Consider the following 22,550-nt stretch of genomic DNA (forward strand, 5'->3'; position numbering starts at 1 on the left):
TCTTCCCACAACTGTATTTGAATGATTTACCCTTTTTGCATCGCGCAACTCGATATTAGCACAAGCAGTAAAAATAAAAAATACTTTCGCTTTTAAAATTTGGCTGGCGCTCGTTGAGTGCATATTTATTAAGCACCAGCATGAAGATATGTCTGGTCAATACTTTTTTCACTTCACGATAACGAAACTTATTTTACTTATAAGCGCACTCAATACGAAGATTACGTTTGCTATAAAAGCGATACTGCTGGCTAAATACAGACCAAACAGTTGGACGCATATTCGGCTTCGAAATACTGGGGGAAAATAAGTAAATAATTTAACTCCATTCAAAGTTCATTACTCAGATATGTACAGTGAGGATGAAATGCATCCACCAGAGTGGATAAGCGAGGATTTCTTCAAGCAAATACTCGACAAAGCGGAAAGTGAAAGTGTGCAGGTGAAGCAGTAAAATCGTAATTTAAATTCAATAAAATGTAATTAAAAATTCGTAGATCATAAATATGCAACTCTCACCTGGCACCGTGAAGAATGATAACTACGCCAGTGTACTGTTTCGTGCCAAGTTAAGGTATGTTTTGTGTGCACAACCCGCGCAGGAGAAATGCCGTTCGTTCATCATGAAAACGGGACCAATTGTGGATGGTATAAGGAAGGATAAAATGAGTGAGCTACCGCTCTTCGAAACTGAGGTGAAAATGTATACGAAAGTGTTGCCGAAAATCGAGGCAGAGTTGCGTGCGATTGGCGACGAAACGGTGCTGAGTCCCAAGTGAGTAGTGGAGGGGAAATGTACATAAATATAGAATGCCTAACTTCTTATGTTAGTCACATTCTTGAGAAAAGTTAAGAAATCTTTAGAGCTAAAGTGAGAGATTTGGTAAAAATGCTGTTGATGAAAGGGTAAGTGAAAAGGTAGTGAAAGATATTTGAAAATGCTTCCATGCGAGTAGTTATTTCCTAATTTTAGGCACTAAAAATTTTTTTCGTTTAATTATGGCGGCATTCATAGCCCAATATGTTGATGCATGCGAGTACCATTCGGAAGTGCCCGGGCATGTAACTCGAAATGATAGAAACGTTTTTTCTAAAACGGTCGCCCCTGGGCAGGCAATGGCAATCCGTCGAGTGTATTTTTGCCATGAAAAAAGCTCCTCATAAAAAATCATCTGCCGTTCGGGGGTGGCATAAAACTAAATTTTTGTTTTAATTAACATTTTTTTTTTATAAAAATATAGTAACTCATACTACAACAAGAGATTCGGCAAATTTTTATCAAAATTTTAAATTTTTTCCTCAGAAAAGCTTATCATAAAAAGTTCAGAGGTTTTATAAAACTCAATTTATTTTATTAAATTTAAATTTTTTTTTATAAAAATATGGCTCACGCTACAACAAGAGCCGTATAAAGCAACGTTTCGAACTTTTATAAAATTTGAAAATTTTCATCAAAATTTAAAATTTTTTTCTGACTGATGCAAATAATGCGCAGATTATTGTGCGGGAGCAAGGATGGAAAGGATAAGTTTTTGGTATTGAGGAATGGAATTGGAGGAATTTTCTTTTTATTTTTTTGTGTGTTTCTAAAAACAGAGAAAGTAGGTAAATTTGGAAAAGTGCGAGGTCCGTGCTTTACGTGGGATTCGAACCCACAATCTCTGGGATGGCAGGCTAGTGCAATTACGCTAGACTACCGAGGCCCACTAGACCGAGGCAATTAAAAAAGAATAATTTTAACTTAGAGTTTTGACTATTTTCTACTCATTCGATTTCTTTAAATTAAATAAATGCGATTTTGAAGTTGCTAGAAAATCCTGTTGACTTTTTATACTTTTTTCCTTGCCAGTATCGCGCATCTTCCCCATATAAAAAATTAGAAGATTTTGAATTTTTCGAGTTTTTATAAATCTTGCAAAAAGTTTAAAACTTAGGTGAATATTCCCTTATTACAGAATTAATTATATTTTTAGAATTAAAATAATTTAACCCTAGAGTACGAAGCATATTTTACGTACGTTGTAACGAATGATCGTCGAATCGACGACGTATTTTTTAATTGACTACAGCTATAGCTTAAAACCAAACATACTCTGTTAATAAATGATTTTAATTATTTTGACATCCGATTAATCTATATAAACAACAAATTCAATTTTTATTCATAGGAAAAGGATTTATTTAATTTTTGTACTAACTCATTTCATGTTGTACAAAATTTTGAGATCATAAAAAAAGCAAAAAACTTAAAAATTACACATTCTTAGCTTGAAAAAAAGTTAAAGAAAAATTCAAAAAATATTCACATTGAACAAGAGTCACACAGTTCAACTTTGTGCTCTCCACATATATGTAGGTTTTTCGCATTTATCACATTTTGACTTCGTCATTCGTCGTTCTTGGTACGGACATGATCTGCACATACTTCTTTTATTTTCTTTTTTATCCCTTTTGGTTAACTCCCCGTTGTTTTTACTGCAATTCGGAGTAACAATATTTTCAATATTTGCTCTTGTCTTGCTAAGTAACTTTGGCATTTCCAGTCTTTCCTTTTGCCAGGGTTCAACAAGACTCTTGTGGAGCTCTTTCATGAATTGTCTGCGGTTGAGAGGTTTTATTCCGGCAGTAAACATATTGTGTGTATAAATTACGTAGCTGTTAATAAATACTTTACTTAGGATACCATAAAATATACACATTGACCATCTATGTGTCTTTCGTGAACACGACATGACACTGCACATTTGGTCCAGCGTATCGACTCCGCCTGTTGTTGAGTTATAAAATTCGATCATATGCGGCTTTTTATTATCAATATTAACCGTTCCTTCCTCATTGCATGATGACAACAGACACACAACTTTATTGGGCTTTGGTTTATATGAAAGTAATGTCAATTCCTGGTCGTAGCAGAAAATCGAAGTTTGGCATTTACGTCCTTTCATGTTCAGCAGCTCTTTGGGTATTTCTTTTTTATTCTTACGCAAGGTTCCTACAAGTGTTAGATTATACGGTGACTTAAATAGCGATTTTGCCAAGGGAACCGAAGTAAACCAGTTATCCATCGTTACATTTCTGTTTGTTCCATGAATGCTTTTTGTAAGTTCCTTCACATAATATTCTCCAATCGGTATATTTCCTCTACTTGAATCCTTTCCCAAATATGGTATAGCATTAACCATATACTTAGTGCCGCTGTCACACATCATAATAATTTTTAAGCCATACTTAGCTGGCTTGTTGGGTATGTACATGCGAAAAGACGATCTACCTCTAAATGCCAGGAGTTGTTCATCTATTGTTACATAATTACCTGGAATATAGTTTTCAATACACTTTTGTATAAAATAATCCCAAACGTTTCTAATTGGAGCAAATTTGTCAGAGATTCTTTGGATACGTTGCGATTTGTCATCAAATTTTAAACGTGTTTGAAGAAACAAAAAACGGTCTTTAGTCATCGTTGCCACATATCGTGATCCAGAATAAGTACTATCAAAGAGCTCTATTGCGGCGAGATGATTATCTTTTCTTGCAGCTGAGAGGACTAATATTCCAAGCAGAGCTTTTATTTCCTTTGCGTTTGTTATTCTATTTGTGGCTGTAGCAGGTTTAGAATTATTGTGTCTTAAATTTATTTCGGCATTTGTCCATTGTACAATTTCGTTTAATATTTCCTCACTTATAAACATTTCAAAACATTTAAGGGGATCAACGATATTTTTGCAGTTGCGAGTAGGTCAACGAGCTTTGTGCACTATGTTACATGCTGTATGATGACATTTAGGCTTAACGGTTGAACATTTGGGGAGGTTTTTTCCACGTAATTTATTTTTCGAAAATGTTATGATGTGTGAATTCGGTCTTAATCCCAAGTTTTGTGAACTAGTTGCTTCTTCAGTTTCATTTGATATTTCAATATCACTGCCTGAGTTTCTAGAAACAAACGGGGAAACACTGCCTTCTTCTGATTCAGAAGAAATTTTTGAAAAGCTGTCGTCACTTAACACCACGTCGCTTTCGTCTAATCACAACTATCAAAAAACTTTTCAATTTCATTATCGGTTAATGTTTTTTTATTATAAGCCATTTTGTTTTTCAACTAAAGTAAAAAAGGACAAAGTAAATATTTCCGCAATATAAAAATACAAATAAGCAATGATATTAATCCAGACATAAAAGTCACGCTAGTACTAACCTTCGACGATTCGACGAGCACAAAACAAAAATAAGTAATGTTTTAGCAACGCGGTTTAAAAAACACGACTGCTTGCAACAAGAGTCAATGACCTACTAACACCATGCAAAATTCGAGGGTGTTAGACACACACATTTAAAAGCAATTTACAATAGTAAAAAAAAAAAACGATGCTCTTCGAGTCGTCGATCATTCGTACTCCAGGGTTAAATTAGAAAATATATAAATAAATAGTCAAAACTCGCGAAAATGATGAAGTGTTAAATTTTTTCACGAGCTGTACATTTTTGTATAATAAACCTACTTCTTTTATTAATAAAAAATTCGAGTCGTAAAGGCCTACTCGTTTTAAGTTCTTCCCAAAAAAATCTAAACAAGTGTCTTGTTTTCTGCTGTCCAGCGTTAGCGCTGAAATGGCAATGATGAAAAGTTTCGTTAGGTGGTGAAAAATTTGGGAGCCGAGTAGCCGTAAAATGTATTGGAAGGATACTGCTGATGAAATCTATGAAACTCGAAAATCTGCCTGGCTGCTACAGCCGGTTAAATTTCACCTCTGAACGCTCTGCAAAAATCGTATCTTTCAACAGCTCTTTCTCGCCGCCGTGTTCTTAGGCATTAAAATTTGTTAACATAAAAACAATACTGCCCCTCTTTTCTTAGGCTTACCTGTTAGTTAGTAATTCATAGCTCTTATTTGAGTTGAAAACCCTTGGCGTACGTAGTTTTTAATTTTTCTAAAACTATTTCAGGTTATTCCATTACAGTCTTGAGTGGCCGCAATGCATAGTTTTAGAGGATCTGGTGCCTGAAGGGTATACGACTATCAACAATCGGCCTTGTAATTTGGATGAAATCAAAGTGGCACTACAGAAATTGGCTAAACTTCATGCAATCAGCTTCAAAATGGCTAAGATGGTAAGAGTTGTCTGAGCGCAACTTAATTAAAATTTCATTTACTAGCCGCTGTACTACATAGTGATTAATGTGTGTTTTAACAAAACTGCACAACAAAATTGAATTTTTTCTAAACAACGAGGTCATGCTAACGAAATGCAGTGTAAGAAAAGAAAGGTCGTTCAATGATTTTAAACTTCACTGCTGATTTTTCAGGGTTGTGAACATTTTTCCTTTCTTAGTTTCATTCTGATTTGACTCATTAATGAGTGTATAAAACAAGCACTTCTGCCTCAAGATCTATTTTGCACTATACTCTTCTTAGTTACTCATCCGGACACAGTTCTTTCAATGATCCCAATGTGGTACTGGGTTAGGCTGTGCGCATTTGTCTCTCTCTTACGACCGTATTCGGCTGATGTGCTTACTTCTTCTTCGCAATATACCAACGCATTCGGGAAGCAATTTTGTAATACTTATGGGGACTATGGGGGCTGAGGCCAACTTTCTTGGCCCGGAGCACGTTCTGCCACTCCCTTCTCCGGACATCAAAGCCACCGTTAGCAAACGGTTTATTCTAACCCACAAACGAGCTTGGTAGCCTGAGATAGCCGGACAAAACTGATATCGCAGTCCCTCCTTTCACTAAGCAGACGGGACTGTAGAAGGCCTTTTGGACTGATGACGGGCCACTTTCTGTGGGCAAAGCACACTCTGCCCAGCATGTGGAGAGAAGGTTGAGACGGCGGACCGTTTTCTTTGCGTCTGCCCCGCCTTCACTCGAATCAGGCTTGAGGTCTTTGGCACTGATGTGTTAAGAAGCGGCCACCTTGGCTCCTTGGCACCACAAGATCTCCTCAGGTTTCTTCGGAGGTCGAGTAGATTTAAAAAAAATTAAAAAGGGAATCCGAGTGCAGTACAATGAACTTAATTGTGTCTGAGTGCTGTACTTGCTAGTCTGTCCCGACAAAAACAAAAAAAGAAAAAAAAAAAAAACAAAACGGGGCTGATAGTAGAATAAACATGGGTCGTTCGACCATATCAAGAGCTTGTGCGGATGACTGCGCAGTCTCCAATGACTAGCAAGAATGCCAGTGAGATTTTTATTTTCGGTTTTACGGAAATTTATTAGATGTTTGAATCGTTTATGTTATTGCCCGCCCAGTATGAACTTTGTGAAGCCAGCTTGAGCTCCATAGCCTTAGCTTTTCTCAACGACACGTTGATAAAACCACCAGATAGCAACGTGAGAATGGTACTGGATTGAAATCCGCAAGGAAGCAATCTCTGCCGACAAAAACCACTTGGAGAAGGTCGATGTTGCGTGAACTAGCAGATGCCGACATCTCATGGGACGCTACAAAAACAACAGCACAGAACCTTGTACGATGGAAGAGTCTTGTCGAGGCAAAGGAAACAATAAAAAGAATTAGTTTCGAGGCCAAGCCCCTCTTGTCAATGTATATACTACTTTGTACGCGGAAATGGTTTTGGGGCATAGAACCAATATAAGTAGAATGCCAGTGCGCGCCTCTGCCGAATTTAGTTTCTCGATACACTCCAGAGCTTTGGAGAATATAACCTAAAAAGTGGCCAAACTTTAATTGCGGCCTGAATTTCGCTTAAAAGGAATATCCGCATATTGCCGTGGCATCTCTTCAGATTTATCTCCACACACAGACAGAAGCCATACACTGGCTATCACAGTTAACTGCTACAGTGCAGTATCTGAAGATCTTCTTGCTCTGTATGCATGTTGACTGGGATGTAGAGGCTGTAGGTTAGGTTAGGCTATGGTGGTTGTCGACCAACTCACTTCGACTTACAGGTCCGTTGTGATACCACTGTGCGACACGGGAACATCGATTATTTTTATTTCTGAAACTACTTTGTGGCTCTTATGAAGCGCAAAATTGATGCCATCGCCACGCCAGACAGGGTATTGAAAAGTATGTATCTAGAAAAGCTGCTCTGAATTTAGCTAAGGCAGAGCAATTGCAAGGGAACTGCTCAACTGTTTCTTCTTCTTCTTCTTCTTCTTCTTCTTCTTCCCCTTCTCTACAACTTCTACAATATTCTAGGGAAAAACTCCAAGTGCGTATTTAGATACGTAGACATTTCGTTTGTAATTAGAACTTCAAATTCTAATTCCTTCGAAAATACTCCATGGGCAACCTTATTGTCTAGCTTGGAACCATCTGTATAGAAATTTGATTCCCTCTCTTCTTGACGGTAGGCTCGTCTTTAAGAGTCTTTCGAAGGTGAGTCTAGGAATAGAGTAGTCCATTTCTTGTTTGCGACTATTCCGAGTATGCAAAATATAGACATGGCTTAACCACCGGTCTTTCCATTGCGTAATACCTTTAAGTCTAAGCGCCGAGGCGGTGGCCACGTGAGATTTAGTGCAGGCAAGTTGATTAGCATTTCCATTCCAGCGCTTTGCCTCGAAGAGGTCTTATTCACAGAGTGTATGATCTGATTTCAATATCAAGTACATATCTCATCCATTGTGTCAGAACAACTGACCGGCTTGAAGGGCTTTCCTAGTGAATAGCCCCTTTTTCCCATTTTCGGTAGAGAGACTACATCTTAAGGTTGCAGACTAGTCATGTAATGGTCTACAAATCCAAATTTTTGTCTTTCTCATGCCTTTAAGCCAAAGGTTAAGGAAATATAGAAGAGATGCATAAATGCGTGAAATATTTTATAAGCCACCATCGATTCCACACTTCTCTGTTAGCTTGTCGAAAACTTTGAATGTGAAAGTTACAATAAAGTTATTGAATAAGATTCCCCGCTATGCATCCGATAAAACTAAAGGGGTTTTCAATTGGCGCGAGTCGATTTTGGCGCCCTGTGGCAGCCATTTTGTTTTGGTGACATCTGTCAAATCTTTTGTTTATTATTCAGTTGTTTATGCCAAATCATCATGGCAAGTTACACGATTGAACAGCACGTTCAAATGATACAACTTTATTATCAAAATGAGTGTTCATTAACGTAAACGTTGCGCGCATTGCGCCCATTTTTCGGTAGACGTGGTGGCCCTTCCAATTTCTTACTGCCCATATTGAACCATATGGACCTAGACGGCGCTATGGACGGCGCTACGTGCCACATAGCAAACGCCATTTTATTCCATTTCAACATCTATTTTATTCCATTTCAACGTCTATCCTTCTCCCACGAACAAAATGTTTCCCTGTGTAAATCGGTACTAATGAGTTGAGGCAACAACTGCTTTCCTGTATGAACGCGGTCTTACTAATTCTCATTAAATGCTTCCAAATAGGCTCCATTCAAAGCAACACACTTAGGCCTATGATTAGTCCAGTCATCAAAGCACCTTTTAAACGCAATTGAAGAGATTTTCTTCGCTCCTTCAGTGAATTCTTCTTAATGACCTCTATCGACTCAAAGTGGCGTTCGGGGAGTGGCAATTTAAGTTTTGGAAAGAGGAAAAAGTTACAGGGGGTTAAATCCCGTGCATACGGTGGTTGTGCGATGATATTTGTCGGCTTTCTGGTCAAAGAAGTGTTGCCAGTATGAGCCTTGGGGGACGATGCGCTATCATATTACGAGATCCATGAGTTTTCTTTCCACATATTGGGTCATTTTCTATGCACATTCCCTCTCAAGCGTCGCATAGCTTCCAAATAGTATTCTTTATTTACCGTAAAACCATTTGGAATGAATTCCGGGTTCACAACACCAGGATAATTGAAGAAAACCAATAGCATGACTTTCACTTTTGACCGATATTGACTTGGTTTTTGGGTTTCGGCTCATGTGGATAGCGCTGTTCAGCCGCCCGTTGATTTGTTTGCATGTCAAACTCATATACCTACGTCTCATCTGTTGGTCTGTTAAACTCTTTTGGAACGAGTCGAGCAACCTCATGCCCGGAGCGTCTTATGCCCAATTGATGGTGTGAAATGTTGCGAATTGATTCGTAAGACACGCTAAGGTCACGAGATACCTCCCTCAAACTTTTCAGCAACATTTCCTTGACTTTGCCGACGTTTTCATCGTTTGAAGACGTTGATGGATGACCAGATCGGGGCAAATCTTTCACTACGCCTCGGCCCTCTGCAAAAGCCTTATACCACTCGTAGAACTGTGTTTTTGATAAAGCACACTCGCCATAGGCTTTCTGCAACATTTTCAACTTTTCGGCACACGAAATCCCGTTGAAAACACACAATTTAAGGCAAATTCTTTGTTCGATATTTTTATCCATAGTGAAAATCGCAGAGCACACCTGCGGTTGACTAAATGAACAATTCCTGATATTTTTTTGACAGATTCGAAACCTCGATATATAATTTTTATAATATTTTTTAAGTAAATACAATACAAGCCCCTTTTTATGGTTTTTAGGGCAACGACGACGTAACGACCCTTGATAACCACTTCATGAACACACTGGACCTAGAAACCTTTCCTTTGCTGAGGGATGGCGTTAAGCTAACCAAGGAAATTATCAGCGATGTACCAGATTTGCAAGAATACTTGCCACACATTGAAGAAGCTGAAAGGTTTTTGTTACCCAAAGTTTTGGAGCTAGTAAATTCATATAAAAATGGTAGGCGCAGTGGAGTGCAAGTGCTAAACCATGGCGATTTTCATGTAAAGAATGTAATGGTGAAAAACGTCAACAACCAGCTGAAGGACTTGATATTGGTAAGAGAAAATGCCAAAAATAATTTTAAATAAGCAAACAAAAGTACAGAATTGACGACTTCATAAGAGGAACACAGGAAACATAGTTTTCGTATTTGATAAATATTTATTTACAATCTCCTCTTTGCCTTCACGCAGCTCGACTATCAACTCAGCATTTTCGGTTCACCTGCAATAGATCTGCACTACGCCTTCACCTTATTTTATAGCCCAGATATGAGACGTGAAAAAATGGATGAGCTGCTTTATCACTACATAACGCATTTTCAAGAGACTTTACGCAGAGCGAAGTACCAAGGCCACATACCGACCATCACCGAGTTGCGTGCGGAGTTGCAGGAGTTTCGACACTGGGGTAGATACAGCCACTAGTTTTAATGGTCCTTCAATAACTTTATTGCTTATAATCTAAATTTTCTTAAACTTTCAGGCCTTTACATGAATCTCACATTGCTGATCCTTAACTATGCCTTCGTAGATGACAGCATTGAGTTGAGTAAGATGGTTGAGTCGGAAACGGATCGGCGTGCATATTTTGCGAATTCGAAAATTTTGAATGAGCTGCGTGTGTTGTTACCGCGTTTTTTGTATTTCGGTTACTTTGAGGAGTAAGCCGTTAAAAAATAATAGAAAATAAAAAGGTGTGGCAGTTTTTTATTGTTAAAAAGGTTTTTTCGTTTTTATTGTAAATAACCCAAACGCAAATACATTGGCAAGAGATTGTGCAACTCAGCGATGTAATTTTTATCGTAGTAAAGTGGGCGACGCTCCTCGTCGGTGGCCATCATGTGATCTCGGTCTACCAGGCCGGCGCTCAGCGCATATCGTATGGGCAGGAAACTGAGTAGTAGGAAGAGTGCTGTGGGAGAAATCAGAAATACTTGTAAATAGTTTATAATAAGAAAATATAATATGAAAAATATATCTAGAGAAAAGAAGCGGCACGTGCGCCAAAAGAATGGAGTTCTGTATGAAATCCCGCAGTTATTAATGCGCAGACATATTTTTTTTTTTAATTTTTATTGTATTTCTTATATGTAAATATTTACAGTAGAATTGTACGGAGGCAATATCAGCAGAATTTTAAAAAAATTTAGTCACTTTTTTAGTGTAATTAGGAAAATCAAATTTCAGCTCGTATTAAGTAATGGTTGATGTCTGACTACCATTCGGAATTCGGAGAGAACGTAGGTTAGAATCTCTTACACAAAAAGGAAATAACCTGTTTTTCCTAAGAGCGGTCGCTCCTCAGCAGGCAATGACAAACCTCCGAGTGTATTTCTGCCATGAAAAAGCTGCTCATAAGAAGCCATCTTCCGTTCGGAATCGGCTTAAAACTGTGGAACAACAAACAAGACGCATACCACAAATAGGAGGAGGAGCTCGGCCCAACACCCAGAAAGGGTGTACGCGCCATTTATATATACTATATAGTACATATATCTGGTATGAGAATTTACAAAAAAAAAAAAGCTTCTGCATGGTTGATTACAAAACCATCTCGTACATAGCTTTCACTTCAACAGCAGCGATGAAAGCTTACGCTTATAGCAATCGGTTGGGAGTAGTAAATAAAGTGGTATCTAAAAGGGTGTAGAAGTGAAATTCCACGATGCGACTTAACACTTCGTCATTCGCCTTTTTGCGCTTCGTTCTCGAACTGTTGACGGCAATGAAATAAATATTCTCGCTTACAAAACCCCATTAAGTTGTTACCTCAGTTGTGAGGGAATGGTTGTGGAATTTTTTGAACCGAGTATGCTCGAAAGGCACTCTGCACAAATAGATTTCAGAACAATTCTGTGACTGCTTTCGTCTCGTTAATCCCCCATTAGTGGGGCAAGTGCAGTTAACATTGCTTTGCTCAAAGCAGTTCATTCAAGGGAATTATATTTTATTTCAAAGATTACCGATGGAATTCCACAGCGACTACGCATGGTTGTAATAACGAGCCACAATGCCATTAAAAGGGTAGGGAATTTAGTCCTAACAAAATCGCACGAATAGTGTAGGAAAACCTGCTTCTTGTTTGAACTAAAGTACCGGTCTGTTCGCCAGATCAGAGAGGAAAAAAGTTATTGAACATGGGAAACAACTAGTCGCTGGAACATTACACGAGAATCGCTGCCCCTGAGTGCAATGGAGGTGGTACAAGTCTTGTCTCCACACTTCCAAGAATTGTTCAGCGATTCGGTGAGAAACAAAGAGCAAGACTAAACAGCTTCATCGAGTATCAACACTCTGTTTCAAAAACTCTCAACGTTGCGGGTTGTTCCGTTTACGTAGCACCAACTGTCGTGTGAACGAAAAATATACGACACTTTTCGGTAACTATTGTGGCTCAACTCGAAGTTAGTTGGTGAAAGTAAGACAAAACTGAACAGTGTTGCAAAACACAATAAAGTTAGTCTTATTTGGGTGCCTGAACATTCTTTGATTAAACTATGGATTGACGACTTCATGAGGTATACCCATAAAGGATGTTGGTCTGGGTTGAACTCGTGCAGAGTAGCCAAGTGCTTTGTGAAAGAACCAAACAGGAAAATAGCGACCTTTCTCCTAAAACTCAGCAGAAAGGACCTCAGAGTTGTAGTATGATTATAAGTCGGATATGCCTTAACATTAATATTCATAAACATTTTGTTTTGGTTTTTATTTTATTGTCCACTTATGCATTCAATGTGCTGTGCCGTTTAAATAAAGTATCATAATATATTTCTTAAAAGGTTCATTACACTTGAAAGTAAACGCAAATATAGCTAACGTAATTATTATATGCGCGGCGCGTGAATGCTAGAATCATATTACACAAGTAAACACCGAAAAATTGTTGTTGGCTTGCATTGATAAAAGTTACTATAAAAACGCTTGTAATTAGTATGTAAGACACAATAAAGAAAATAATCGTTCGCCAAGCTGGATGCCTAGCTTGGAACGATAAATAAATAAATATATTTAACTCAAATAAATATTCTTTCATTACATGGCGATCCTGCCAGCTTGGTGCTAAGATTTTTTTGCACAAGTGGCGGAAAGCTCAAATGCTTATTCCAAAGTCCAGCTTGGTGCTAAGATTTTTGCACAAGTGGCGGAAAGCAAATACTAATAACAAAGTGCCTGAACATTCTTTGATTAAACTATGGATTGACGACTTCATGAGGTATACCCATAAAGGATGTTGGTCTGGGTTGAACTCGTGCAGAGTAGCCAAGTGCTTTGTGAAAGAACCAAACAGGAAAATAGCGACCTTTCTCCTAAAACTCAGCAGAAAGGACCTCAGAGTTGTAGTATGATTATAAGTCGGATATGCCTTAACATTAATATTCATAAACATTTTGTTTTGGTTTTTATTTTATTGTCCACTTATGCATTCAATGTGCTGTGCCGTTTAAATAAAGTATCATAATATATTTCTTAAAAGGTTCATTACACTTGAAAGTAAACGCAAATATAGCTAACGTAATTATTATATGCGCGGCGCGTGAATGCTAGAATCATATTACACAAGTAAACACCGAAAAATTGTTGTTGGCTTGCATTGATAAAAGTTACTATAAAAACGCTTGTAATTAGTATGTAAGACACAATAAAGAAAATAATCGTTCGCCAAGCTGGATGCCTAGCTTGGAACGATAAATAAATAAATATATTTAACTCAAATAAATATTCTTTCATTACATGGCGATCCTGCCAGCTTGGTGCTAAGATTTTTTTGCACAAGTGGCGGAAAGCTCAAATGCTTATTCCAAAGTCCAGCTTGGTGCTAAGATTTTTGCACAAGTGGCGGAAAGCAAATACTAATAACAAAGTCCTGGTATTGATCAGCCAATAAGATCTACCAGTTGCGTGAAGTTCCTGGTCTGGCCAATAGACCAGAAGATAGATGACCACAGAAGGGCCGAAAGCTATCTCCATTGAGGAGTACAGGAGAAGAAACCATTTATTAAAGAAACCAGCCGATCAAGAACCAGTCATCCCAATCATAAAGAAGCCAAAGCGCAGAGGCGGCTATACCCAGCGCATTAAGCGAGAGATTAGATATCTCCTCCGAGAAGTCAACACTCAGCCACCACCACCTTGGAAAAAGGCTTGCTCCATTTGGGAACGCATCTCAAAATTGGAATTCCTGCTGCAACAGCGTAAGCAAATTAAATAAATAAAAACAAAAAAAAACTGTGCGTGTTTCACGCAGACAGTATAGGCTGACAAGCGTTAACCGCTCGCAGAAAAATAAAAAAAATACAATAAATTATTTCTTTACATGGCGAGAATTAAACCACTTTGGTTTCTGTTGGTTATATGTTTGCCTTATAAAAATTTAGAGATGAAACTGTAAATGAATTTATTAAGCAAAAAAAAAAAAAAAAATGATTCGGAAAGTCATTTTAAATTATGAAAATGTTTGAATTTGATATAATATACTTTCTAATATGCTTACTTAATAAATGAATTAACTTGAAAAACAAAAAATTTTAAATCCAATGTAAAAAAAAAAAAAAAAAAATTATACATACATTATATACATATATACATTATACATTATTACATTGCATAAATTATTTGATTTACGGTATAAGGTCCCCAATAGATAATCTTTCAGAAATGGGAAAAACCTTATCAAAAGTTGATAAACCCAATGCCAATGTAGTAAACGAAGTAGTCGTTAACACTGGCTTAAATTTAGTAGAAATTTGCTTAATTGTAATCACAGTCGTAACCTTATTGATATTAGCATTAAAATTATATGCTATGCATAATAAAAAACTAAAGAAAAAGTATATGAGTAGATCTAATGAGTTAGACAAAATATGAACAAATGGTCCGAAATTCATAAAACTTTACTGATAGAAAAGGAAAATTTCAAAAAATCGTTTAAATGTATAAATAAAAATATACAAATAAAACAGGAAACAGTTAAAAAACATTTAGAAAATTTAGTATTAGCATTAGAATCAATTAGAAATTTAACTTATATAAATTTCGAGCGACTCACAAAGGATCATCAAAAAGAAGCTCTTGACATATTTTGGCAACTACGATATCAATTAGTAAAAGTTTTAGCCAAATACAACATCCAACAGGAAGTATCTCATTCAATTAATGAGAAAATTTCAATAAATATTATTGAAAACCCACCAGCTAATCTATTAACAAAGCTTGAAGCAGTTTCCTCAGAAACAGATTGTCCAATTACTAATTCAGAAATAGAGTCAGAAGAAGAAGGCGAAATGACACAAACAGTTGTGGAATTTCTCAGCACGGCTGCAAAGCTAGTGACTGAATTCGATGGTAAACCAGAAAATCTACGGTCATTCTTAGATTCCTTAAAATTAGTTGAAGTGATCAAGGGTGAGCACGAAACTGTTGCTGTTTCACTCATAAAAACAAAATTAAAAGGGAATGCCAGAAATCTCATAGACACAGAAACAACAATCTCTGAAATAATCACAAAACTTAACAGGTCAGTTAAAGGAGAATCGGTAGAAGTATTAGCTGCAAAAATAATGAGTATCAGACAGAACAACAAACCAGCTAATAGTTATTGTAATGAGATAGAAGCTCTTACAAAAAACTTAGAAAATGCCTATATCACAGATGGGTTGTCGGCAGAACTCGCAAGTAAATACTCGACACAAACTGCAGTAAAAGCATTGACCAAAAACTGCAGCATTGAAAAAGTCAAACTAATAATGGAAGCCGGCCATTTTAACAATATGAACGATGCGATAAGCAAATTCATTGGTAGCTGTACTGAAGCTACAGGACAACAAAACACAATACTACATTTTGGTCAACGACCATTTAATGGACGATTTGCCAGAAATGGAAGGTTTCAAAGAAGAAACAACTTCCCTAGAAATCAAAATCGTTCAAATTTTGATAATTTAGGAAATAATAATCAAAATAGATATCGTTACCGACAAGGCAGACCAAATTTCAACCGGAACATGACACACAATGTACGAGTTGCCCAATCGGACGAAAACAACTCGGAAAACTAATCTATTCCTACGCTTAACCTTAACTTTAGCATTTTTGTACAACTTAAAATAGCAGATTTAAATACAAACATTACACTACTTGTAGATACTGGCGCAGATATATCACTTTTAAAATTCAATAAATCCACTTTTCAAAAAATAAACACAAAACACATTACAGCATTAAGCGGTATAGGGCAAGGCAAAATCAGTTCTATTGGTACAATATTTTTTGATTTAAAATTTACGAAATTTTTAATTCCACATAAATTTCACGTTATCCCGGATAACTTTCCAATTCCATGTGATGGTATAATAGGCATGGATTTCATGAAAAAATTCAATTGTGTATTAGACTTTACTCAAAATTACGATGCTCTAATTCTGAGACCAGATAATTTAACACAAATTATAGAAATACCAATAACAACAACATGTAACGACGAAATAATCATTCCCGCAAGGTCAGAAGTTATACGAAAAATAAACTTACCTAATACCTTGGATGAAGCACTGATTCCAAATCAAGAACCACACCCTGGAATATTTATAGCCAATACCTTGGTAAAACCTGACAACGCCTATATCCGCATTTTAAATACAAATTATAATACAGTATCTTTAAAGCAAAGCAACATTTTAACTGAAAATGTTTCTGATTACGACATAATAAACAATAACACGGGAAATGCACAAAGAAAAACGGACATTCTCAAAAAATTGAGAAAAAATTTTCCTAAAACATATGAAAAACTATTGACAAACCTATGTTCCGAATACAGTGACATATTTGGGTTAGAAACAGAAACAATAACAACAAATAATTTTTATAAGCAAAAGTTAATGGTTAAAGACAAACAGCCGGTATACATAAAGAACTACCGTATACCCCACACACATAAGGATGAAATTGAGAGACAAGTAAACAAACTTATAGAAGACAAAATAGTCGAACCATCATTTTCAGAATACAATAGTCCAATACTATTGGTACCAAAAAAGTCTCTACCGAACACAGTAGAAAAAAGATGGAGATTAGTAATCGACTACAGACAAATCAACAAAAAATTAATTGCAGATAAATTCCCGTTGCCGAGAATAGATGACATTTTAGACCAACTCGGAAGGGCAAAGTATTTTTCATGTCTCGATCTAATGACTGGATTTCATCAAATAGAACTTGATAAAAATTCAAGAAATTTCACATCCTTTTCAACCAACAACGGTTCATACAGATTTACTAGACTACCATATGGCTTAAAGGTAGCACCTAATTCATTCCAAAGAATGATGATAATTGCTTTCAGTGGTTTAAAACCAGAGCAAGCTTTCTTATATATGGACGACTTAGTAGTCCTTGGTTGCTCTGAAAAACATATGCTTTCAAACTTGAAAAATGTTTTCGATTTATGTAGAACACATAATCTAAAATTACACCCTGAAAAATGTTCATTTTTTATGCATGAAGTAACCTACCTCGGACATAAATGTACAAACAAGGGGATACTCCCAGACGACAATAAGTACTCGGTAATAAAAAATTATCCTACACCCACAGACGGAGATAGTGCAAAAAGGTTCGTCGCCTTTTGCAACTACTACCGCAGGTTTATTAAAAACTTCGCTGAATATTCAAGACACCTAACAAGGTTATCTAAAAAGGGAGTTGCTTTCGAATGGACAAAAGAATGCAATGATGCATTTGTGTACCTCAAAAGAGCATTAATGAGTCCTACATTGTTACAATATCCCGACTTTAAGAAACCATTTTGCTTAACAACAGACGCAAGCAAATACGCGTGTGGTGCAGTACTTACTCAGGAATATGAAGGAAAACATCTACCAGTAGCATATGCCTCCAAAAGTTTCACAAAAGGAGAAAGCAACAAGTCGACAATTGAACAAGAGTTAGCTGCCATACACTGGGCAATAACCCATTTCAGACCTTATGTCTATGGTACAAAGTTTTTAGTTAGAACCGATCACAGACCCCTGTCTTACCTGTTCTCAATGAAGAATCCAAGTTCAAAACTAACACGAATGAGACTTGATTTAGAAGAGTATGATTTCGTAGTAGAATATCTTAGAGGAAAAGATAATCACGTCGCGGACGCTTTGTCTCGCATTACAATAAATGACTTAAAAGATAATCACGTCGCGGACGCTTTGTCTCGCATTACAATCAATGACTTAAAGGAAATAAATGAAAAGAATCAAAATTTATACAAAATAGTGACTAGATCAATGTCGAAAAATAACAACAGTCCAACTACACAGCAGCACATTAAAACATATGATAAGCCCAAAATATATGTCCCAATTAATAACACTGACGTCAGGAAATACAATAAATTAAAGATTACACCCACGCGATGTTACATCAAACGAGGAAAATCTATAATGGCATATATAAAAATTGATGACTTATTTGTTAATGGGAAAATTGACTTAGGACAATTCTTCTCTAGGCTCGACGAAGTGGCCGACAAATATGGCATTAATAATTTACAAGTGGCACCTAGCGAGAAAATTTTCGAATTTGTCTCGATAAATGATTTTAAAAATAAGGGCAATATGATATTAAATAAAGTAAAAGTAGCGCTACTGAATGAGGTGACCCAGATCAATGATGCTAAAACTGTAATGGACATTCTAAAAAGATACCACGATAACCCTATAGAAGGCGGTCATTGCGGAATTTTCAGAACACTTATGAAAATTAAAAGACATTACTTCTGGAATAAAATGTCAAAAGATGTTGCTAAGTACGTAAAAACTTGCGAAAAATGCCAAAAAACCAAAATAACAAAGCATTTAAAAAGTCCCATGACTATAACACCAACACCTACAGGTACATTTGATACAGTTATGGTAGACACAATAGGCCCACTACCTACAACAATTAATGGCAATACTTATGCAGTCACAATAATATGCGACATGACAAAATATTTAGTCACGATACCCATCCAAGACAAAAACGCCAAGACAGTGGCGAAAGCAATATTTGAAAAGTTTATTCTTACCTACGGTCCAATGAAGACGTTCATTTCGGACATGGGTACAGAATACAAAAATTCAATACTAACAGAGCTATGTGAATTGCTAAAAATAGAGAAAATTAATTCAACTGCTTACCACCACCAAACACTAGGAGTAATAGAAAGATCACATAAAACTTTCAATCAATACGTAAGATCTTACATATCGATTGACAAAAACGACTGGGATGAGTGGCTACAATACTTCACATACTGTTTTAACACCACTCCTTCTACAGTACATGACTATTGTCCGTATGAATTAGTTTTTGGAAAAACACCAAACATGTTTCAGCAGTTCAAAAATGTAGACCAAATTACTCCATTATATAACATAGATAACTACGCTAGAGAAGTAAGATTTAGGCTAGAAGTAGCACATAAAAGAGCTCGCAATATGATAGACATAGCTAAAATTAAGCAAAAAACATTTTATGATAAAAATAGTTTAGATCAAAATTTTAGCATAGGCAATTTAGTTTTACTTAGAAATGAAGTGGCCCATAAACTGGAACCCCAATATTGTGGGCCTTATACCATTAAAGCAATAGATGATAAAAATAATGTTACTATAGTCGATAAGTTATCTTTAAAAGAACAAATAGTTCACAAAAATAGGCTTAAGATTTATCAACAATAAGTAGTTTTAAAGACCGGTCTAAACTTAGAAAATTAATACAATATATACATATAAATAAAATTAAGATTACTCTTATGTACATTTTTATTTTAACAATTCAATGTAAAAGAATGTTCATACAAAAAAAAGTTGTATGAGCATTCTTCCGAAGAAGGGAGGTGTAGTATGATTATAAGTCGGATATGCCTTAACATTAATATTCATAAACATTTTGTTTTGGTTTTTATTTTATTGTCCACTTATGCATTCACTGTGCTGTGCCGTTTAAATAAAGTATCATATTTCTTAAAAGGTTCATTACACTTGAAAGTAAACGCAAATATAGCTAACGTAATTATTATATGCGCGGCGCGTGAATGCTAGAATCATATTACACAAGTAAACACCGAAAAATTGTTGTTGGCTTGCATTGATAAAAGTTACTATAAAAACGCTTGTAATTAGTATGTAAGACACAATAAAGAAAATAATCGTTCGCCAAGCTGGATGCCTAGTTTGGAACGATAAATAAATAAATATATTTAACTCAAATAAATATTCTTTCATTACAGAGTGCTGGTGGGTGTAATCACAGGGCACAACGCCTTTGGTCGGCATATGTCTGCCATGGGGGTCGTCGACAGTCCAATATGCCTATCATGTCTTGAGGATGATGCCATTGCAGATCATTTTCTCTGTAGCTATCCGGTTGCGATATACTGAGTGGATAAAGTTCATACTTTTCCCCTTCCGGATCTCTCAAGATCAATCAATGAATCCAAGAGATTTGCGGAAGAGTGACCTCAAACTAATTTATCCGCCTTACTACCTACATTTTATCTCTCCTATCTTTATTCTCCGGGTGTGGTGCAATGGTTTCCTGATTGAGTGCTTGGACTTGTTTAACCCCCCACAAATCTAATCTAATCTAATCTAACTATTGTGGCTGAAGCAATGGAAACTTACTGAAGCTTGGTGAAAAGAACTTCTTCTTAGAGAGAAGATTCTTGCCAGAAAACTTTGGTTCTTGCGCCCTAAAAAACTTGGTAATTCTATTTGCAGCAGAGAGCACCCTTGAGATGTTGACGAAAAAGATTAGTGCAACCTTTTTTAAGACTGATTGGAAGATACTTCGACGGCTCTTCAAGAATGATGTCTCCGACTCCGAACAAGCAGTTCTTATAGAGATGACAGAAAGCCATGCTCTTTATGCTCTCGGTGAAGTTCTAACTAATGTCCGTCACGTCGAAACCTAGTTTAGCTCTAGTGTGACCGAACTACAAGTAGAGCTACGCGAGCTCTAAGGACGAGCGACTCAAACGGCCAGTGAAACAGTGCGTCCTTGTTGCAAAGAATGCATTTAGAAGGAAAAGGTTTACGCAGCGGTTTAGATAGTGCGGCTGACGTTATTGAAGGATCCGTGCAGGTAGAAGTGGTAACATCTATGGAGGATACTGCAGATCCACTACAAGTTATGGACATACTATAATTATTTAATTTTCTGATGTTTTCGAGTGCTTTGCGAGCTTGCACAAGTTCCCTTATTAATACAAAACAGTTAGTTACCTAAAATTTTCTGGCGTTTCAGCTGCTCTTGAAATATTTCAAAATTCACAAATCCTGCTTTACAGCCCAATTTCTCTAAAGCCTCCACAAAATTGCTATAATAATACTCCAAGAGTGCTTCGTGATGTTTGGCACGCTGCTCAGCGGTATAGAGCATGACGAAGGCATACAAGAGATCGTTGACCAGTGGACCCATGTAGGTGAGCTGATAGTCCACGAGCAGCACATCCGCCAACTCGCCGCTTACAGAATTATGCTTGAACATTAAATTATTGGCAAGAAAATCGCCATGGCAAATGCCGTAGTAGGTTTGTTGCTGCGGATTCAGAAAATATTCCGTATACGTAGCGCGACATTTGACAGCCCAATCAGGTTGCAGTTGCTGGAAGTATGGTTTGTACGCCACCAGAGAAGGCACGGAGTCGAGCATACCGATGAAGTTTTCTATGCCGCTGGTTATGAAGGAGCTATTCACAATATAGGGAATAGTCATAAAACTGTGACGATATTTTTCGAAGACCGAGGTGTGCTGAAAACGAGGTGTGCAAAAAGTTAGAAGGATTTAATTTGGTGTCTTGAAATAAGTAATTTTTTTGTGCTGCATGAATATTTATGCATTTGCATCACTCACTTCCTTCGCCAGCTTATAGCTTGCCGCATGCCATTTTGCTAATTTGCGATAGGCGGCTCTAATTTCAGTTAGCGTCAGTGAGCGCTTGCGCACGATTTCGTAGCCCAGCTGTGTTAAATCTTCGAAAACCAATACTTTGACGGGTGTCAGCGCATTGTATAGGCAGCTGCAACAATCGGTGTGAATAAATTAACATTTTATTGTTTAAAAGTTTTTCAATCGATTTCCTACTTGGCGCCAAATTGTACCTCCTCGCCAGCCAACAGCAGCGTCTCTTCTAGTTTTGGCACCACTTCAGTGTAAATACCTATTTCGGTTTCGAAGAGCTTTGAGTCCTGCAGCAAACGCTGTTTCACGCCTTGCAGCTCAGGTAAAGTTTTTACAATCAGTGATTTGTTTTGCTGCCGCTGCATTGTTTCACAGTCGCGTGATAAAGTAAACGTCACTTGCACTCGGTACATTACACTTGCAAAGTGTTCGCCCTTTTTGGTAGCAGGCTGAATTGTAATATTTGGTACTTTCACATTTTCACTACTTTTTTGCGGCTGCAAGACCCGCTCAAAGAAGGCTTTGTCCAGCCATTTCGGCGGCACCAGTTCATCTTTGTCGTACTCGGATGCATTTGAGTTTGCGGTTATTTCACTCATAATTCAATTTGCCTGCGTTCGCGGTGATGGAGTAATTTAAGTAAACTAAATGTTAAGTGAGCGATAAGTAGAGCGAGTACTTAAATTCAAATAAGATTAAATAGTTGAATGTTCATTGTAACTATTAGGCCAATTAGAGAAGAGAGCTGTAGACTGAGGCTGAGCGCGCAAACTTTTATTGCTATAATTGAATATGTCTCTCCAGCAACATTACTGATAAATAAAATTAAAGCGTTTGTCTATTACAGGGACATAAATTTAGTTTGGAAAATTAATTTTATTCAATTCAA

General features: G+C 36.8%; 2 protein-coding genes across 2 annotated transcripts; one reads left to right on the forward strand and one right to left on the reverse strand.

The window, feature by feature from the left end:
* Positions 1-178: 178 nt before the first annotated feature.
* Positions 179-10,442, forward strand: LOC129253251 (uncharacterized). Its single transcript, XM_054891548.1, has 6 exons — positions 179-442; positions 498-775; positions 4,948-5,113; positions 9,473-9,775; positions 9,914-10,130; positions 10,206-10,442. Exons 1-6 carry the CDS (start codon positions 350-352, stop codon positions 10,385-10,387), a joined length of 1,239 nt encoding a protein of 412 aa, XP_054747523.1. The 5' UTR covers positions 179-349; the 3' UTR covers positions 10,388-10,442.
* On the reverse strand, positions 10,432-22,311 carry LOC129253250 (uncharacterized). Its single transcript, XM_054891547.1, has 4 exons — positions 21,845-22,311; positions 21,614-21,779; positions 20,983-21,511; positions 10,432-10,634 (listed from the first exon to the last, which is right to left on the reverse strand). Exons 1-4 carry the CDS (start codon positions 22,258-22,260, stop codon positions 10,456-10,458), a joined length of 1,290 nt encoding a protein of 429 aa, XP_054747522.1. The 5' UTR covers positions 22,261-22,311; the 3' UTR covers positions 10,432-10,455.
* Between the last annotated feature and the right edge of the window lie 239 nt (positions 22,312-22,550).

The sequence above is a fragment of the Anastrepha obliqua genome, chromosome 1 (genome assembly GCF_027943255.1).
Source record: "Anastrepha obliqua isolate idAnaObli1 chromosome 1, idAnaObli1_1.0, whole genome shotgun sequence".
NCBI lineage: Eukaryota > Metazoa > Arthropoda > Insecta > Diptera > Tephritidae > Anastrepha > Anastrepha obliqua.

Coding starts and splice junctions, on each gene's coding strand:
- LOC129253251 (XM_054891548.1), top strand. CDS start 350: ATGTACAGTGAGGATGAAATGCATCCACCAGAGTGGATAAGCGAGGAT. Junction 5,114..9,472: donor GCTTCAAAATGGCTAAGATG/GTAAGAGTTGTC, acceptor TATGGTTTTTAG/GGCAACGACGACGTAACGAC. Junction 9,776..9,913: donor AGCTGAAGGACTTGATATTG/GTAAGAGAAAAT, acceptor GCCTTCACGCAG/CTCGACTATCAACTCAGCAT.
- LOC129253250 (XM_054891547.1), bottom strand. CDS start 22,260: ATGAGTGAAATAACCGCAAACTCAAATGCATCCGAGTACGACAAAGAT. Junction 21,780..21,844: donor GAGGTACAATTTGGCGCCAA/GTAGGAAATCGA, acceptor CGATTGTTGCAG/CTGCCTATACAATGCGCTGA. Junction 10,635..20,982: donor GAAACGCCAGAAAATTTTAG/GTAACTAACTGT, acceptor TTTCTCCCACAG/CACTCTTCCTACTACTCAGT.